Source organism: Manihot esculenta, chromosome 2 (genome assembly GCF_001659605.2).
Source record: "Manihot esculenta cultivar AM560-2 chromosome 2, M.esculenta_v8, whole genome shotgun sequence".
NCBI classification, from domain to species: domain Eukaryota; kingdom Viridiplantae; phylum Streptophyta; class Magnoliopsida; order Malpighiales; family Euphorbiaceae; genus Manihot; species Manihot esculenta.
In genome coordinates this window covers 13,289,667-13,310,282 of record NC_035162.2, presented here as the reverse complement: position 1 = coordinate 13,310,282, position 20,616 = coordinate 13,289,667, and the positions used below count along the sequence as shown (strand labels likewise).

Genomic DNA, 20,616 nt, shown 5'->3' with positions numbered 1-20,616 from the left:
TTTCCTTATTTCTTAGCTTTCTGATCTGGGTGTCTATGATCCGCACTGGCTGCTCAACATAGGTGAGATCCTCTTGGATCTCCATATCAGGCTCACTAAGAACCTTGCCCGGATCTGACACAAATTTCCTCAACATTGAAACATGGAAAACCGGATGGATTCTTGCCATTGAAGCAGGCAAATCTAGCTTGTACGACACATTCCCAATCTTCTGCAAGATTTCAAAGGGTCCGATGTATCGTGGGGCTAGTTTACCTTTCTTCCCAAAGCGAACCACTCCTTTCATTGGAGACACTTTGAGCAATACCAGATCTCCCTCCTGAAACTCTACCTGTCTTCTGCGGATGTCTGCATAACTCTTCTGTCTGCTTGCAGCAGTCTTGATTCTCTCTCTGATTAGGGGTACCACCCTGCTGGTGATCTCTACTAGCTCGGGCCCTGCCAAGGCCTTCTCTCCAACTTCCTCCCAGCAAACAGGTGACCTGCACTTTCTTCCGTACAAAACTTCATATGGAGCCATCCCGATGCTAGCATGATGGCTGTTATTATAGGCAAACTCCACCAAAGGTAGATGCTGCCTCCAAGAACCGCCAAAGTCCAGCACACACATTCTAAGCATATCCTCGATAGTCTGGATGGTCCTTTCGGACTGTTCGTCCGTCTGGGGGTGGAAGGCAGTACTGAAATCCAACCTAGTACCCATGGCATTCTGCAGACTCCGCCAAAACCTGGAGGTGAACTGGGGCCCTCTATCTGACACTATCGAAACAGGAACCCCATGCAGCCTGACGATCTCATCCACGTATACCTGCGCCAATTTGTCCACAGAGTAGCCACTCCTGACAGGGATGAAGTGAGCAGATTTGGTGAGTCTGTCCACAATCACCCATATGGAGTCCACTCTATTGGACGCTGCCGGTAACCCCACTACGAAGTCCATAGCTATATTCTCCCATTTCCACTCTGGAATAGGTAGCGGGTTAAGCATTCCAGCCGGCTTCTGATGTTCCAGCTTCACCCTCTGACACACTTCGCAGGCTGACACAAACTGTGCCACTTCTTTCTTCATCGCTGGCCACCAATAAACTTTCTTCAAATCTTGATACATCTTGGTGGCTCCAGGGTGAACGCTGTATCTTGCATTATGAGCCTCTCTCATAATGTCTCCTTTTAGCCCTATGTCATCTGGTACACACAATCGACTCCCATGGCGGAGGATCCCTTTATTGTCAAATCTGAACTCACTGTCCTTGCCTGACTGAACAGTCCTGGCAATCTTCACTAACTCTGGGTCCTCATGCTGTTTCTGAGCTACCTGCTCCAGAAACACGGGTGTCACTTTCATCTGAGCAACCAAGGCACCTGTACCAGACAACTCCAACCGTAGACCTTCATCAATGAGCTTGTAAAACTCCTTCACCACTGGTCTCCTCTCTGCCGTGATGTGGGATAGACTGCCTAGTGACTTCCGGCTTAGGGCGTCTGCCACGACATTCGCCTTACCCGGATGATACTGAATCTTGCAATCATAGTCACTCAGTAGCTCTACCCATCTCCTCTGTCTCAAATTCAAATTTCTTTGACTCAGGATGTACTGCAGGCTCTTATGATCTGTAAAGATCTCACATTTTACCCCATAGAGGTAGTGCCTCCACATCTTGAGTGCAAAGATTACTGCTGCCATCTCAAGGTCATGTGTGGGGTAATTCAACTCATGCTTCTTCAGTTGCCTAGAAGCGTAAGCAATCACCCTCTCATTCTGCATCAGTACACAACCCAGTCCCACACGGGACGCATCACAAAAGACTGTAAAGTCCTCATCACTAGATGGTAGAGCTAAAACTGGTGCTGAAGTCAACCTCTTCTTAAGCTCTTCAAAACTCTCTTCGCACTGGTCGGTCCACAGAAACTTCTGATTCTTCCTGGTTAGTCTGGTCAGAGGAGCTGCTATTTTCGAGAAGTCCTGAACGAACCTCCTGTAGTAACCTGCCAAACCCAAGAAACTCCTGATCTCCGTCACTGAAGTGGGTCTAGGCCAGTTAGCCACAGTTTCTGTCTTCTTGGGGTCTACCTCAATCCCATTCTCTGACACTACATGCCCCAAGAACGAAATGCTCCTCAGCCAGAACTCACATTTAGAGAACTTGGCATACAAGCCATGTTCCCTCAAGGTCTGCAAAACCAACCGAAGATGATGGGCATGCTCCTCTGCATTCCTAGAATACACCAAGATATCATCTATGAAGACAATAACAAAGTGATCCAGATATTGACTAAACACTCTGTTCATGAGATCCATGAATGCTGCAGGGGCGTTGGTTAACCCGAACGGCATTACAAGGAACTCAAAATGCCCATATCTGGTTCTGAAGGCTGTCTTTGGCACATCCTCATCCCTTATCCTTAGCTGATGGTACCCCGATCTCAGATCTATTTTGGAGAAACAACCTGCTCCTGCTAGCTGGTCGAATAGATCGTCGATCCTTGGCAATGGGTACTTATTCTTGGTAGTGACTTTGTTCAACTGCCTGTAGTCGATACAAAGTCTAAGGGACCCATCCTTCTTTCTCACGAACAAGACTGGTGCACCCCAAGGTGAAGTGCTCGGTCGGATGAAGCCCTTTTCTACCAACTCTTGCAACTGTTCCTTCAATTCTTTCAACTCGGCTGGAGCCATCCTGTAGGGAGGGATAGAGATCGGTCGGGTTCCAGGCATCAATTCTATCTCGAACTCTATCTCCCTAGCAGGTGGTAAACCTAGCAGCTCGTCTGGGAAGACGTCTAGAAACTCTCTAACCACTGGCACCGAGGCGGGCTCTCTAACCTGACTGCTAAGCTCTCTCACATGAGCCAAATACCCCTGACATCCCTTCCTAAGCAACCTACGAGCCTGAAGAGCTGATATCAGACCTCTAGGTGTACCACTCCTGTCTCCCCTGAAGACAACCTCTGACCCATCCTGACCTCTGAACCTGACTACCTTGTCCCTGCAGTCCAAGGTAGCACCATGGGTAGATAGCCAGTCCATCCCTAGAATGACGTCAAAATCTGTCAAATCTAGAACCACCAGGTCGGCGGACAAGCATCTTCCCTCAACAAACACAGGACTACACTGGCAGACTGACTCTGCCACTGATGGATCACACTTGGGTCCACTGACCCAGAGAGGACACTCTAACTCAGAGATCATCAACCCCAACCTCTGGACGGCTCTCGGAGCAATAAAAGAATGAGATGCACCAGGGTCCATCAAGGCATACACATCTGAACAACCAATGACTAAGTTACCTGCCACCACGGTGTTAGATGCATCTGCCTCCTGTTGAGTCATCGTGAAGATCCGTGCTGGGGCTGATGGACCTTCACCTCTGAAACCCGCTGAAGAAGAGGCTGCCCCTCTCCCTCTGCCTCTGCCACTGGCCTGCGTCATGGCTGGAGCTACTGGCTGAGCTATACTACCAGAAGCTGTCTGCTGAGACTGTGCTCCAAAAGCTGCCCTAGGACACTTCCGAGCCATGTGTCCCTCTTGCCCGCATCTGAAGCAGGCTACTGTCTCAGCCCGGCAAACTCCCCTGTGTAGCCTACCACACTTTGCACAAACTGCATTATCCGCACCAGAGCTTGAGCCACTCCCTAGTCCCAGACTGGACTTAACCTTGTTCCAAAACTTGTTCTTCTTGGGCTTCCTAGTGGTGTTACTCCACTTTTTGCTACCTGAAGCTGCTGCACTGAAAGAAGAAGAGCCTGGGGTCTTGGAACCAGAAGGCTGTGCCATAGACTGCTTAACTGTTCCCTGAACGATGGCACTGGCCTCCATTTTCCGGGCCATATCCACTATGGCATGAAAGCTCTCCCTATCTGCTGACTGGATCAAGGAGGAATATCTAGAGTGGAGTTTCATGATATACCTCCTTGACCTTTTCTGGTCTGAATCAAGATTCTGCCCTGCAAATGGCAACAGCTCCAAGAATCTGTCTGTGAACTCCTCTACACCCATCTCATCAGTCTGCCTCAACTGCTCGAACTCTATCATCTTCAGCTCCCTTGAACTATCTGGGAAAGCCCATCCCGCAAACTCGTTTGCAAATTCTTCTAAGACATGCTGTCTACTCTGAGGTTCACATAATTCTTGAACCATTATCGTGCCTTCTTGCACTTAAGAGTGAACCCAGCCATCTGAATGGCTCTACTGTCATCAGCCCCAATCTCATCTGTGATCACCTTAACCCTTTCAAGATACACAAATGGGTCATCCCCTTTTTCATACTGAGGAGCACCCAATTTCATGTAGTCGGTCATCTTGACCTTACTCCCACTGGCTGAGCTAGGTCTAGAAGGTTGGGTAGCTGGGGCTGCTGGTTCTGTTGAAGGAGGAGGTGGTGCAACATTTTCTGAGGTAGGGTTTGCTGGATTTGGATAGTAAGGTGGGGGTGGATACATTGGGTATTGTGGATATGGTGGGTAGTAGGGTGGGTATGGCATCTGCGTGGGATAAGGGGTGAAGTTAGGGTAATCCGATGTACCTCCCATCGAATACCCGGGATTTTGTGAGAAGTGTGGGTAGTGGGGTGGCTGAACAAATCCCGAGGCCTGAGTGCCTCCTTGGGACTCTCCCATTCCCTCTTCTGACATGCTAACTCCCAAACTGCCATCCCTCCTCTGCTCTACATCCATATCATCCCCCATGCCTTCTAACATTCCTCCCTGAACTGTTCCCCTCACTAATCTGCTCCTACCCAGATCCAGAGACCTTCTAGGGTCTCTTACTGCTCTTTCTCTGTTAGACCTACTAGACATTGCCCTAGGCAATGTAGGAGGACGGGCGCTCATGCCCTCATCCTCAGGTGGCACTCCAGTCAATCTTGCTGATCGACGAGTTCCCCTCATCCTGTTTTCTGAAAATCAGCACATCACATAAACATTAGCATCATATGGTTCATGTGGGCACACATGAACCCTCATCACATACATATCATTCATATCATAGCATTAATGCACTTGTATAAAATCATGGCATTTCACATCATCAAACAAGACAGGACTCCACATCCTATCCTAGTGGACATGATCTTCCTATTGTGCTTGACCTTCTATAACATCTATGAGCCCGACACTCTAGGTCTGACCATATGAACCTAGGGCTCTGATACCATTCTGTAACGACCCGAAAATCGGACCGCTACCGGCGCTAGGATCCAGATTGGCTTAAGGCCGCCGGGACCCGTAGCAAGCCTGACATGTAACCTGTAAACCTGTTTAATCCCATACATGATCAACAACATACATAAAAATTAAAACTTTTCTTTCATTCATTCCTCATACACCAAACTCAACCTGTGCATGCACTCAACATAAACATAATCATAAACTTGACCCCCCTGTGGGATCTCATCAATGCCCCTAATGGGTGGCATAACATGTGTTGAGTTGGCTAAACATAGACATTAATAAACATTAAGATCATGTATCAACAAGGGATTACAATAACTATGGTCAAGCACACTTTTAAACCTCGATATCATTACATAACATGACTATTCAACTTTACATCATTATACAATCTGTCATGTCCACATTCTAGCTATTACATACATATAACTTTACTCTTCTTGACTCCTCTGTCTAGCCCGTACCTGCAATCCTGGGGGATTAGGGAAAAGGGGTGAGCTACTAGAGCCCAGTGAGCAGAATAGTAGAAAACAACATTTAAATCTTATGCCATCATGTAATGCAACACAACACAACAAATCACATCTCGGATGGTATTGTCACCAATAGTCCTCTACATTCCAAAGTGCCGGGACGTAGAATGGGTACAACCGGTCTTTCTCTTAACATAACATATCATGCATACCAATGTGCCAGGGATGTAGAATGGGTACAACCTGGACTTTCTCTTACATAGTGCCAGGGATGTAGAATGGGTACAACCTGGACTTCCATACCATATCATGCCGTAACATCATCATACCATCTGAGGACTAAAGGATCATTCAATAACCAATCCACATCAACATCATAAATGCAATGCAACATATTCGTGAATTCTAATGCAAACAACCTAATTCATCACATGGCATTCATGATGCATGAACATGCTCAACTTTATAATTCATTTGCTTTAAAAACATAAAGGTTTATTCTACTCACCTCTGGCCGAAGCTCTACTGACTCAGAAGCAGCTGAACTCACTGCTGGGGTCCTCGGTTCCTCGGGTCCGAACCTACACAGGTGGACTCAAATGAGGGACCAAACAACTAGAACATAACTCTAAAAACATTCCCCAAAAACCCCCCTAAAACACCTCAAACAATCATGCAAAAACATGCAAAGGAAGGCTGAACAGGGCAGGTTCGGCGGCACCTTCGGCGGTCGAAAGTCCCTCCAGAGCCGAAACCCAGGCAGGTTCGGCGGCACCTTCGGCGGCCGAAAGTCCCAGACAGAGACGAAAGTCTCTTTTCGGGGGCAACTTCGGCAACCGAAAGGCCTGCCTCCCCAGCCATGTTCGGCGGCCGAAAGTTCCTTCGGCTGCCGAACCTGGTTTCTGCCAAAGGGCAGAAACTTGGCTCCTTTAAGCACACTTGCCTACAAAACTTCCAATCATGCATTTAGCTCAACCAAAACATGCAAATATACATACATTGGCTCCTAGGGGCTTCAAACTAACTTAAACCCCAGCTACAACACACAACAACAACACAAAATCCAACATACATGCTCAAAACATAACACTAACTCAAAAACCTAACTATGAGCTAAACATGCATTCTACCCCATAGATCTTGAAAAAAACTTACTTTAAACATGAAATGAGCTTAAGATCGGCTCTTACCTCTTGAAGATCGAGAGAGAGACGTCCTAAACTCGGAGGTGAGAGATTTTGAGTTCTTGAACCTCAAAGCTCCAAAACTTGCTTTAAACTCGAAAATCTTCAAAACAAGGCGAAAACTTGTGAAAATCATGAAAGATTGGAAGGAAGGAACTCAAGGATAGTGAGGAATGGCGGAAGGACTCACCTTGGTCGAAAATGGGGAAAAGCTCGCCCGTTTTCGGCTAAGGGACCCTTTTATAGTGGCTGGCCAGGCCACGTTCGGGGGCCGAAAGTGCCTCCGCATGCATGCCATGTTCGGCAGCCGAACCTGGACTTCCCTCACTTATGCCTTCGGGGGCCTAAGGCTCACCCGAAAAGCATGCATGTTCGGCGGCCGAACTTGAGTTTCGGCGGCCGAACCTGAGTTTCCTCCAAGGGTGTTTTTATTCAAAAACTCATTTCCTATTTACTTAAAATCATCAAAAACATTAAAACATTTCATGAAAACATGGTTTTACCCTTCTAGAGGTCTCCGACATCCGAGATTCCACCGGACGGTAGGAATTCCGATACCGGAGTCTAGCCGGGTATTACAATGTGAATTAAGAGGTTGAAGATAAAATGTAAGTTGTATTTTCTAAGGGGATTGAGATTTTTTTATTCTCCTTTCATATAAGGTACGATGGGCAAATGCTCTTTTAGATCGAGTAGTTCATATCGTGACAGAGATTTTTCAGTCGTCTCATTAATGATGAGTAGAAAATTATTTTTTTTTTAATACTTTAGACTAGAGCAATATAGACACGCACATATTAAGACATTATATAGTTTGACTCTATGTTGATAGATAACAAAATACTTTAATCTGATTTTTCGAATTAATTCTCTTATTTAACCTCTTTAGATCTTATGTTGAGACTTACCTATTACCATTACTTAATTAAAGCGTACACATTATATGTTATCAATGGTAAGAATCCATGAGTCTTTTGACATGTGTTTGGCAATTGAATCCTTTATTCTTGAATAACTTCTACACTATATGTGTATACTTTCATTCTTTGCTTGGTTGCTGCAATATTGGCAATTCATTATTCCATTTCCACTATTAGACCTCATCATCATGAAGGTTGATCTCTATGAAGACTCATAAGAGATGTTGATTGAGCTCCTGTTTGCATCCTACCAAACCTTAATCTAGCAGTTGAAGATTAAAGATTTTATTACGTACTTGGGTCCTTTGCTAGCAAAATTTTTACCTCTAACATAGCTCAAAAACCTTGTAAGGAACTTTTTCATTTTTGTAGCATAGTTAGATTTATTATGAAATTTCGATTGATGTTTTTGTTATGTTGATCATCTTGGTTATTTTCTCTACCTCCACCACCATTGTTCCTCTCATTTAGGGATGAAATTGTATTGTACTTGATTGCTCCCAACTTTCTAAAATTTTCATTTATATTTATATATTTTTTAGAAATTCTGTTAAGAATATAATATTGGTCCCTCTAATTTTATAAAACTTGTGAATATATCCTTACATTTTTTCATTATTTTTGTTGAAAATATATATTTAATTCTTTTATTTTAAAAATGTTATTTTGAGCATTAAGATCTTTTAGATTTTTTTAATTATTATATTACTAATAATCCTTCTAAATTTAGTTTTCATATTATAGTTTAAAATAAAAAATTTTAAATATGCAAAATTTTTGTTATCACTATTATTTTTGGTCCTCCAATTTAAATGTTTAATTTTGTTTTTAACTTAAATTTATTTTTATTATTGATTTATAATGATTAATGATTACATTTCAAATAAATTAATTTCATTTTATGACGATCTAAATATCTAGCCTCTCCTACTTTTCAATCTTGGGTCCGTCCCTGTCCTGATCTAAACCCAACCCAATAATTCATATTAGAGGCAAGCAAGCTCTTTAGGTTTTTGACTTGTGAATAGAGCCTTGATATAAAATGGGTAATCTTTACAAAACTTTTGAATTTTAGAATTTTAGTGGGAGAGAGAATTGTTGTTACATTTTATCTTTTGTGTCTAGTATGTGTAGTGTCTGAGATTCCCTCACCTTCCCCACTTTATGCTGTTGTTCTTGTTCTTTGATCTTGTCTCAAAGTATAAAGAGGAAGAAGAGAAGAGAGGAGGAGAAGATATCTCAACAACAGGCAACAAAAATTTAACAGTTTTTAAATACAAAATTTTCAATAACCATTTCCCAAATATTAACTCAATCCTTACCCTACTTACAACGTGCATACGTTAATGTCATGGAAAATAGTTGTCGGTGGAGAAAGATATAACATACAAGTGCGGTGCTTAATAGTCAATACTCCTCTTAATATCAGTACCACAAGATAAACAAGGACCCATTAAGTTTCCCTGCAAGTAAGGATGGTGATGAGAGAGGAGAAGAGAATCTGGGAACAGTATAGTATAGCTTTCAGGGCAAATTCAACAGCAATAATAGAGCACTAGTTGAGGATGACAACGACTTGCATGGACCTAAAGATCGGCACTTTCGCAAATGACAAGGTAACAAATGAGTAGAACAAGCAACTTTTTGAATATTCTACACATCCAATGAGCTTCAAAGCATCATCAAGCATTTACACTAATCAAGAATTTATTGCATTACTCATTCAATCTGAGAATGTTCTAAATACAGTAAGGTCTGTGTTTAACAGTTACAACAGACTTACACTCTTGATTCATTCAACCACCGACACCTTTAAGGTTGAAAGAAAAAAAAAACTCCCAACAAGTTGGAAACTTTGTTTATGTTGTGTAAGGGAAGGAGGAGGGCACACCACAAACAACCTCTCATCCTATACCTATCTGTGAATCTTGTCCAAGTAAAAACCCAAAAAGCCACAAAAATCTGCATGGCAATGAAGGGGAAAAAAGAAATCAAAAGGAATATACAAACGAATCACAGAGAGTGATTGATGTTTTAGTGGGATTCTGCTTGCCAGAAATGTGTAGTTGGTTAGTCAAAGCTTGATGAGCGGCTGCTCCTGCCTTGCAAATAATCCTCCAATGAGATAGTTTGCTCAATGCTGCTCATGGAGAGTGAGTCATCCTCCACATCAAGCAATGCAAGGTTAAGATGAGACTTTAGATTTGAACGCGGACATGCTTCGTCGTCCAGCATGTCTGGTTCTTCTGCAGTATTAACTTGCAGCCTTGCCCATTTTGTTACTTCATCTTCCCCTTGGAGGAGCTTCACAACCTTTGAACAAGGACAGAAACAGAGTTCAATCTTTGTTTTATTCGGAAAGATAAGGAATTATTGAGATGCTTCATGAAGCTAGACAAGCATGGAACATTCACTTGGATCACATTTCAGAAAGAAACTAAAACTTTAAGGCAATGAGATATCAAATATCTAATTTCAGCAAGCATAAAACTCTCCGTGTGCCAAATTCTCCAGTTTTACCAGACAGCCCAAGTATGAAAACATCTAAGCCAATGAAGTAATAGAAAGATGACTTACAAGGCTCATTGGAGGCCTAGCTCGTGGCGAACGTTTTATGCAGAGAGTGGCAGCTAAAACCATCCGCTCCATCTGATCAGGATCATAGTCATCGCCCAAGCCTGGATCCAGCAATTGGGAGAACTTCCCATCATCTAGAATTGGCTTTGCCTGGACAAGTTAATTTGGTTGCTTTTAAGGCCAAAATCAAAGAAGAAAACTCGGTGCTGGATAAATTCTACAGTTAAAGAGACATACCCACATAACTAGGCTTTCTTGGCCTTTCGGATGATCATTGCTTATAGGCTTCCTTCCTGAGAGAAGCTCCAGGAGTACAACACCATATGCATAGACATCGATCTTGTTGTTTACTTTGCCATACATGAAGTATTCAGGAGCCAAGTAACTGCAGCAATTAATTCAGTTTTACCAACAAATAGATGACAAGCTACAAGAATTTGTCATTCTCAAGATGATTTTTTAGTGTATTTTAGGAAACAATCAAACATGGACGGCAGATCTATTTTTGTTGTTCAAGAAAAATGATGTGGCAATAAAAATTACATACCCAAAGGTTCCAGCAACGTCAGTGCAGATTATATGAGATGAGGAGGTTGGTGCCCATTTGGCAAGTCCAAAATCAGAAAGCTGAAGAAACAAGAAAAAGCTTCAGCATTTACAAATTCAAAAGAATAAAAAGTTTAATACAAGAAGTAAAATGCTAAAAGGTTGAAAATGCATTACCTGAGGCTCAAAATCATCAGACAAAAGTATATTTGATGATTTAACATCTCTGTGGATCACAGGCTGAGCAGATTTAGTGTGAAGATAATCCAAGGCCTCAGCTACTCCTACAGCCACCTTGTATCTCTCACTCCAACCGAATGCAAGGGGGTCCTTTCTATTACCTGGATAAGAAAACATAAGGTCACATAAAAGTATGTTAGATGCTGATCCAAAATCTAATCTAGTCCAAAATCTGAAAATGAAAATTTGTTAATTAATATACCATGGAGGTTTTCTTCAAGACTTCCTCTCGATAGGAAATCGTAAACAAGGAGAAAATTGTACTCCTCGAAACAGAACCCCAAAAGGGAAATGATGTTCTGGTGATTTAAGGTAGTAATGATCTCAATTTCTAAGACAAACTCCTTTAATACATCTTCGGATGGCTTCAAGATTTTCACAGCAAGTTCCTTGTCATCGGGGAGGCAACCTTTATAAACCTGACTGCTGCCTCCTTTCCCAACCAAATTTTCTGAAAAACAAAAAAGAAAATCTAGTCAATCACAAGCAAAAATGAAATAAACTTGCTTATAATGTTAATTTGAGTAACAAAAACAAACCAGCCAAGAAATTAGATGTGGCTGCAAGAAGCTCTTGGTAATTAAACAATCTGCAAGTTGCAGAATATTTCTCATGAAGACCCTCCAATTCTTTTGGTAGGCTTTTAGGATGGCTAGGAGAAGCTGGAACTGTCAATTTCTCTGTACCAATTGGAACAATTGCACCACTTTCTCCGTCTAAACCCGATTGATTTTCAGCCTGATCACAACCATTATGTTTGTGATCCAAATTGGAGATATATGATGAAAACTGTCTGCTTGGCAACCTCATTGCCCATTGCACCACTGAGATCTGCCTCACTGAGGATCTATCCGATGACTGTCGGTCTGGTAAGAATGCACGGCGAAGTAGTGGCCAACCAGGTTTCAGTTCAGGGACCTGTCTGATCAAAGAAGAAACTGAACAGGAAGGTGCCTCTACCTTTGGAACTGGGACTAGAGCTAAAGATTTGTCATCACCACCATTATCATCAGAAGACTCTTCAGCAGACTGTTTGCATGAATTATCTAGAGACTTAGCAACTGTTCCACAAACTGAGCAACCCTGTTTCATTATATTCCCCAAACTATTCGGACGGGCCTTAACTAAGGACTGCTCTAAAATCTGGTTGTTTTCAGTACTGCTTTCATTTAGTACTTTGGAATTCTTACTTAATGAAATTGACCTGTGAATTACATTAAGCAGACCATTCCGGCGATCATCTTCAGCTCCTGCAACAACCACATGATATTTAATTGTACTGCAGAAGCAAAAAATTTCCAAATTTAGAAGCTGAACACAAGATAATTGAACAAACCATTTGAACCACCGATTTTAGCCAGAGAGCCTTCTTTTTGAAACATAACTTTCCCATTATTGGCAGCAAGAACTGAGCAATCCTTTGGTAGCTTCTTTGCGCAATATTTAGCAACAGATGTCGGTGACCGGATTGTATGGTGACTCCTGGCTGCTCCGACTATAACCTTCGCTGCTGAGTATGATTTTGCTTCCCTAACTAAAACTTTTCGTATCGATGAACCTCTGCATATCTTGAGCTTGAGATCCACCTGCCCCACCAAAATCAACAACTGTTTAGTAAAAGTAACTGAAAATCTAAAAACCTCAAAGTCTGTGGATGACTTTTTTATTAAGTTCCGCTGAGAGTGCTTGACGTGATTGGAAGAAAAAATAGTAAATATTTTCCATTTTTCTCACCAACCAAACAGATGGCAAATAATCATAACTATCAGAGAGCAAGAAGACAAACGAATTAAAGAGAAAAAGGGCAAATAAAAGCAGATATGATCAATTGATATTAAAACATACACCGACCTGTTTCAGGTTGCAGAAACCTTCATAGACGGCTAGAACAGAGTCAAAAGCTTTGACAAGCGAGAGAAGTGAAGACTTTCCTTCTCGATCTACGATTTCTACACAAACCCATTTCACCAATTCATCAAAGCCATCTTAATAACCAAAAAAACCAGCACCCAATCAAACCATCATTTCTAGTATTCACTTACCATTATTACCAAGAACATGCAGAGCAATAACCGTATCCCCAGGTTGTGCCACTTTGACCATGGCCCATGTCAACAGCTCTCTGCTCTGCGGATCAAGCTTGACCCCCACCATCACCGTACGGCCACCGGAGACTGCCATTTCTTCTTGTCCAAGCTGCAGCATTTTCAGTTCTACAAGCTTCACAACTGAGATTTAACGTTGTTTAGGAGTTAGTTTTTCGTCGTTTTGTCTCCCGAAACTGAACGTCATGGTTGCGTTGATATAGTATTTAAGGTGCAGACGCAGAGCTGGTGTGTTTTTTCGTTTTCCTCTGGCTTAACCGCCAGTTTGGTTGTTTGCTTTTGAAGGTCGCAAGACCATAATAGAAAGGGAAAGGGATGGAGAGAAGAGCAAGAGCAGGAACAGGGGGGGATGTTAGAGTGCATGCGGGTGTATTTTGCTAAAGAAGCAACTTAATCATACAAGGAAGACATAGATGGAGTTATTTTGAGTTTGAATATGTCTTGTGGACCCTCAAAAATTTTTCATGCGTTAATAAATTAAAGGAACTGTTGATTTATGAGGGATGGTGCTGATCTTGCTTCTTGGGTGTATTGGGACCACAGGCAAGGGACATGGGACCTAAATCAATGAGTGAGATATTATTATATAAAAAAATCATTTTTTTTAAATATTGTGGAATATTAATGAGGAGCGGATATACTCGTGTATTGTACATAGGATAACTTACATATATAATTCTAATAATATTAAAATATCTAATTAATAAAAAATAATAATTTTTAACAATTACTCTATTCACTGAAAATCAGCTATAAAAAGAAAATCCCAATTATTTTTGGCTTTACTATTTTATGATTGGTTGGTTTGAAAAGCAATTTAACTTGGTAAGTTCCAATTTTAGAAATTGTTAAACCTTTTCAATATTTATAATAAAGGCTTTTCTCGAACCAATCTTTATGTCCGAATATTAAATTCCATTTCAGGAATAATATCAAGGACTGTTATGACAATTTTTTGTTTTGTATAGCAAGGCAAGGCACCCCCATTTTATAATTAAAGAAAGTCCCGTCATGCTATTGAAAATAATATTTTTTTTCATTTTACAAAAATAATTTTATAATTACTTTCATATAAATTAAAATAATAAAATTTAAATTATTTTTTAAATATTACATTCATTTATATTATTTTTAAATATATGTGAAAGATAAAATATATAAAAATGATATGATAGAGAAAGTAATATATAATTAAAATAATTAAATTTTATAAAAATATAATAAAATCTTTCATAAAATACGGTTAATTTTCTATTTTGAGAAATTAAAAATATAAATGAATTCATGTAAAAGCAAATTTGAGTTGAGGCATGCTAATGCTTTCGGCCTTTGTTTTAATTAAACATTTTTTGGAGATTATTCATTCTTCTAGTCGGCGGTACCATATTATGATGGAGCCGACTGTACCATATAATAATTTTAAATTGAAGGCTGCTCGTGAATCGTGACTGCGTATAAAGTCACTCTTAATTTTATTTTATTTTATTTATTTTTGTGGACACACTGAGTTTCCTATCGGCTGAGGCACAACGAAAGCCATAATCACGTGGTTTCTAATCAAATACATCCACGTGTACACTTCTCTTTATAGATTTGAGCCCACGTCAACGGCTGCCTCCACGTGCTCCACAAGTTTCTGGCCACGTGCACTCTTCCTTAATATGTTCCAAGTAGGGATGGATATAGCTAACGAATTATAGATAATTGCATGGCAAAAAAAAAGCTATGGACTGCTGCATTGGTCAGAATGCATTATTTGATCTTATTTTTATATTTAATTACATTTCCTTTATTCCTAAATTTTATAAATACATAAAATATTTAAATTTTTTATAATTCATAAAACTCACAATCATGTATTTACTAATTTATAAATTAAATAATTATATTTTATAAAAATTTAAATGTTAAACAAATATTACTTTATAAATCTATATTTTTGTGAAGAAGAAAGCTCCAACATAAAAGGACCAGCAAAACGCACCAAAAGGCAAAGTTGATGGGGAAACTGACGCTGCTCTTTGTGTAGCCATGTGATGGATGGTCCCACCTCCTAGGCCATGGATGGGTCGGGTCATTGCCCTTGCCCGCCACCGCCACCGCCACCGCCACCATCACCATCATCCTTAATTCCCCTATGTCCATAATTGATATAAATATGAAGAACCAAGACAGGGAAGCCGTTCAATTGATCCTCCATTAATGTGAAGATATTATTGTTAACTAATTCTCCCGAGGATATTTCTCTAGTTGTCGGTGGATATCCAAGTGCGAAGTGACGGTGTCTCACGTGCCAAAAAGTACTCAAACCCCACCACTCTTCAATGGAACAAATTTTATTTAGATTAATTTGAGGAGTTTTTTTTTTATTTTGAAAAATAATATTTCTATTGAATTTGGATAATGTTATCGAAAATCTATTAAAAATGTAATCGAAAATTAATCATAAAAATTATTGGTACAAATTAAGTTGAACAAAGTTTACATAAATCAAATAAATATAATACATAAATTAAAGCTTAAATTCATCATTAGCATGACAAAATAAGTTTATAATAAATTATAGGGAGATTTATAATTTAGTCCATGAGTATTACTATTATTAATAAATCAGTTTCTGTATTTTTAGAAACCTATTAAAACGTTCTCATATTTTCTCTCCGTCAAAAAAATAGTCATTCCACCTATTTTTGTCATTAAATATATAATAAAAGACTAAATTACTCCCAATTATTTTCCTCATCTTCCTCCTCCTTCCTCTTCTTCCTCTTCTTCTTCTTCTTCTTCTTTTTCTTCTTCTTCTTCTTATTTTTCGGGACAATTCGTTGACGGAAAGAAACGATGAGGAATGACTATTTCGTTGACGGAAAAAAACTATAAGGACGTTTTAATATATATGAGAAAATATATGGACTATTTTATTGACGGAAAGAAACGATAAGTACGTTTTAATATATGAAAAAAGATAAAAATGTTTTAATAGATTTTTGAAAATATAAGAACTAACTTGTTAATAATAACAATATCCAAATACTAAATAAATGATTTTATTTGAGGGTAAAATTGGATTTTAATAATTTTCTCTCTTATCTTTTATTTAATTTTAACAAAAAAGATAATGAAATGACTATTTCGTTGACCAAAAAAAATATAAAGATATTTTAATAAGTTTTTAAAAATACAGATATTGACTTGTTAATAATGGCAGTATCCAGAGGCTAAATTGTAAATCTATCTTAATTATAAATTTATTTTTATTTTTTCAATGAATTCTTAAAAATTAACTTTTTAAATGTTGATTAAAAAAATGTTAAAAGAAAAAACCAAGTCAAAATGTTAAAAATATGCGTGATATTCTTTCATTCTCTTCATTACAACAAATCAACCGTTCTTGCATTTGACTTTTCCATTCGGGTTTTTGCTCATCCATGTGATCCATGAATCATTCGGTTTATTCATGAACTCTCCTTTACAATAAAAATTTTATTTATTGTATTATTTAAAATAAAAAAAAATTATTTTTTTAACTAATAAAATTTTTATTTTTAAATAAAATAAAATATAATATAATTTAATATAAATTTATTTAAATTATTTTCTTATAAAATAAATCATATCAAACGGACAATAAATCTTCATTATTGATGCTACATAACCATCGTTAAAACTGAGGTATGAGCTGTTATCACGAGATAGGTGCACGTAGTAATGGATCGATAAGCCGAAGACGTGGTCCGTTTCGAAATAAGAAAGATTTAAACACCTTAGCACCTGAATTATCACTAAAAGACTTGCCTTCTTTCAACAAAGCGAGTCTCTGCGTAAAGTTATTGTTATCAAATATAACATAACATATCTCTATTATACCTATAATCGAAAGATTTCCACCTAAATAGTTGGTTATGTCCCGTATCAAGTAAACGATCGAATTACCGCCAGATTAATAAAGAAATACCATGTTCATCCTAATATCTTACAGTATAAAGGGAGAAGAACCACAAAGACGAAGGCAACATTCCATTATACTTTCTCTCATTCAGTTACTGACTTGAGCGTTGAAGTCGCTATCATGAGCACCCACCACCAGCACCTCACGTTGTCTCCCTTGCAGGTCCCAGCCAATCGCTGCTTAGTTTCATTATAGACGTGTCATCAGTTTAAATCTTAGCTTACATTATTTAGTTTCGCTGTTGGGAGATCCATTGAATCCCCTTTATTCATTTGGATCACGATCAGTTTTTCATCATTTTTCCACACTCTCAAAATGGCCAGTAGTCCTAGAGCAGCTGTTAATATCGCTATGAATGAGGAAGTCATCATTTTTTGTACCCTAGATAACAGAGAAAACACACCCCCAGTGATCAACGAAGCAGACCTCAATAATTTAAACAATAAGCAAATACTCCAGTATATCCAAAGGTTGCAGACTACTCTCGAGCAGTATAAGACTTGGGAAGATGTATTAAAAATGCACTCTAGGAGAAGGGATGAAACTTCTGTAGACACCTCAAGGGCCCAAACCGAAGCAGCCAACTTGAAGCCCAAAATAAGAGTTGAATTTGAAGACGAATCGGACGAGAAACGGGAACATGAAGGAAATTACAAGAGCTATCCCATCTTGTGAAAGAGGGACGAACAGGGTAAGTATAAGAACTATATTCTTCTAAGCGACTCACGAGCCCGTATCTTGATGTAGATTAGAAAAAATAATAAAAAAATCAAGTGGCCTCCCAAACTTAATCCCAAAAAGACGGATAAATGAGATAGACAAAGTATTATTACTTCCATGAAGATCAAGGCCATACAACTGAAGGACGAGATCGAAAGACAAATAAAAGATGACACCCTTCCAAAGTTCACAAGGAAGGGTAAAGAAGAAAAAAGATATGAACCCGAGGATACAACCATTGAGATAACCCCTGGTAGAGAGCCCGTAAGAGTCATACATATAATTACGAAAGGACCATGAAAGGGTTAGGTAGACTACAAATATAATTACTGAGTAGATAAGCAAATTATGAAAATCTTAGGAGCCTATCACTCGTGGGAATTGTCCACTTAAAATCTCATAAGTCAGCCATTCAGTAAACCGAGTGGTTCCACCCTCACATGTAGGTAAAGAATATTCTTTGAATAAACAATTAGGCATTTTCATGTGATACGTTCTCCGAAGAACAGGAATAATAGATTACCTTCTTCCTATATCTATTAAAACAATTCAAAGTGACCCTAGGACAGTCCAAGGCCGTAAGGTGGCTTCCGCCAGACCACTTGAGCGTTGGTCCCACTAATTAAGGTCATAAGGTAGTTTTCACCAGGCGAGATCGTAAAGCAGTACTCACCAGATTTCTCGGACGCTGGTCCCACTGATCAAGGCTCTAAGGTAGTTTCTGTCAGGCTAGATTGTAAGATGGCTCCCGCCAGACCACTCAGTCACTAGTCCCACTAATCAAGGCCATAAGGCAGTTTTCACCAAGTCAGGTCGTAAGGCGACACCTGCTAGACCTCTTGAGAGCTAGTCCCGCTAGTCAAGACCATAAGGCAGTTTTTGCCAGGCTAGGTCGTAAGACGGCTCCCGCTAGATCGGAAGGAATGTCTCCAGCACGCTCCCCATTGACGGGAGTATCTTCAGAATGCTCCCCCTTACCCTCGTCTTCCTCATTAGGGAGAATGTTGTCTATCCAGGAGAAAACCTAAAAAATAAAACACTTCACCAGCTCCTTCTTCATCGAAACATGGCCTTGAATAAGCATCTCCCTTCCTTAGGCCACTGTTTCCTTAAGTTCCACCTCAAGCTTAGTGATCCTGATAGAAGCAGCTTAAGCCCTGTCAGACTGAGTTTGCAACTCCAAAACTTGACACTGTAACAGAACCACTTGATCATCGGCAGATTTCGCCCTGTGCTCAAGGCTCAAGCCCTGCCTGTCTTGTTTGCCCGAAGCTCTCGCCTCAAGACTTTAAATCGCTCATGGAATATGTAAGTGCAAAAAGCACTCTCCAGTACATAATGGATGGCATTAGCAAATAACTCGTCCATCTCCACTACATGCATTCAAGTGACGATGATCTGCAGGTCTTAAGATATTATTGATCAGCAGGAGGTCCAAAAAAAGATATCAAGGAGCGAAGGCGCTCAATTTAGTGCTAAGGCCAAACATCGAATTCCTATAGGCTAGGAAAACTCAACTTCTGCATTCATAGGAGCAAAAATGGAAGGGAAAGAGACATTAGCAGTAGGAGCAAAAATGGAAGGGAAAGAGACATTAGCAGGAAGAATCAACCTCCGCACTGGACTTTGGAAAGTGATTTATTTTGTTTTTATATATTATAATATTATTTTTATGTGTGTTTCAATTCAACTCAATTTAAAAAAAAATCAATATTACATTATCATAATCAATTACCATTAGCTAAATGTCAAATTATTGGCTCTAACAAATATAAAATAAATAAAATAAAAATAAAAATATTAAATATTAAAAATAAGTAATATTTTGAAAAATATTAAATGACAATCTTTTATGTGAATATTAAAATAATAAATAATTAATGATAAAGACATGTAAAAAAATTGATATTTTTTTAATCGTACAGTTAAGTATTGACTTGTGCATTTAATCTATAAAGAAGTTTAGGTATACATAGTATTCAATTAATTATTATAATAAGACAATTTTTAACAATTTAAAAATATTCTTAACACAATTTCTATCATAAAATAAATAATAATAATAAAGACATGGGAAATATATTATTAATATATTTATGGACGTGATCTTGCAAAGTCAGGTAGCTAAGATATCGTGGGGGCTCGTTGTCGTACGGAAGTTCGCAACACAAAACACTAATCTTCAATTTCAGATTTTTGTGGGGCTTCATGTACAACGCCTAATTGGCATTACGTTCTGGCCACTGCCAGAATACATGCCCTAATTATATTTTAATAAAAAATTAATTTTTTTATTTTAATAATAAACAAATTCAATCCAATTTTCACAAAATTAACGAGAAGTTGTCTGGGTTTCTGCGTTAGTAAACTTCCGCCTCAATATTTGATTAAAGAGGGGGCAATTGAGTAAAGCCAATTTGCCTTGAAAAATGGCCTAAAACGTGTCAGCTAACACAAATCCCAACAAACGAAAAGCTTAACCACATTTTAAAATGATTAACATAACAAGTTGAAGGCACTTGGGTCATACTCAAATTGCTGCAAGAGAAATAATGATTCCTTGTTGCTTAATTAGAGAAGCCCTGTGCTTTGCTCCTAACAATTGGCAGTTAAACTCAGGTTTGGAACTGCAAAACGACAGATTAACCAAAAAGGACACTGCAGAAAGGGAAACGTAACTTGTCAGTTGGTGGCGGCTTTACTGTCAATGAATCATAAACCCACTAAATCTTA

General features: G+C 39.1%; 1 protein-coding gene across 2 annotated transcripts; it reads right to left on the bottom strand.

Moving 5' to 3' along the window:
- Positions 1 to 9,435: 9,435 nt before the first annotated feature.
- Positions 9,436 to 13,648, bottom strand: LOC110609470 (probable receptor-like serine/threonine-protein kinase At5g57670). Of its 2 annotated transcripts, none has more exons than XM_021749056.2 (10): positions 13,152 to 13,648; positions 12,961 to 13,058; positions 12,446 to 12,695; positions 11,649 to 12,359; positions 11,312 to 11,560; positions 11,047 to 11,210; positions 10,871 to 10,950; positions 10,561 to 10,708; positions 10,324 to 10,473; positions 9,436 to 10,059 (listed from the first exon to the last, which is right to left on the bottom strand). In XM_021749056.2, the coding sequence occupies exons 1-10, from the start codon at positions 13,312 to 13,314 to the stop codon at positions 9,817 to 9,819; spliced, it is 2,256 nt and encodes a 751-aa protein (XP_021604748.1). In that variant the 5' UTR covers positions 13,315 to 13,648; the 3' UTR covers positions 9,436 to 9,816. The 2 variants fall into 2 exon arrangements, with proteins under 2 accessions (XP_021604748.1, XP_021604749.1); XM_021749057.2 differs by having other exon boundaries at positions 12,458 to 12,695; positions 13,152 to 13,647.
- Positions 13,649 to 20,616: the final 6,968 nt, after the last annotated feature.

Coding starts and splice junctions, on each gene's coding strand:
- LOC110609470 (XM_021749056.2), bottom strand. CDS start 13,314: ATGCTGCAGCTTGGACAAGAAGAAATGGCAGTCTCCGGTGGCCGTACG. Junction 12,696..12,960: donor GTTTCTGCAACCTGAAACAG/GTCGGTGTATGT, acceptor TTGGTGGGGCAG/GTGGATCTCAAGCTCAAGAT. Junction 10,951..11,046: donor CTGATGATTTTGAGCCTCAG/GTAATGCATTTT, acceptor TTGTTTCTTCAG/CTTTCTGATTTTGGACTTGC.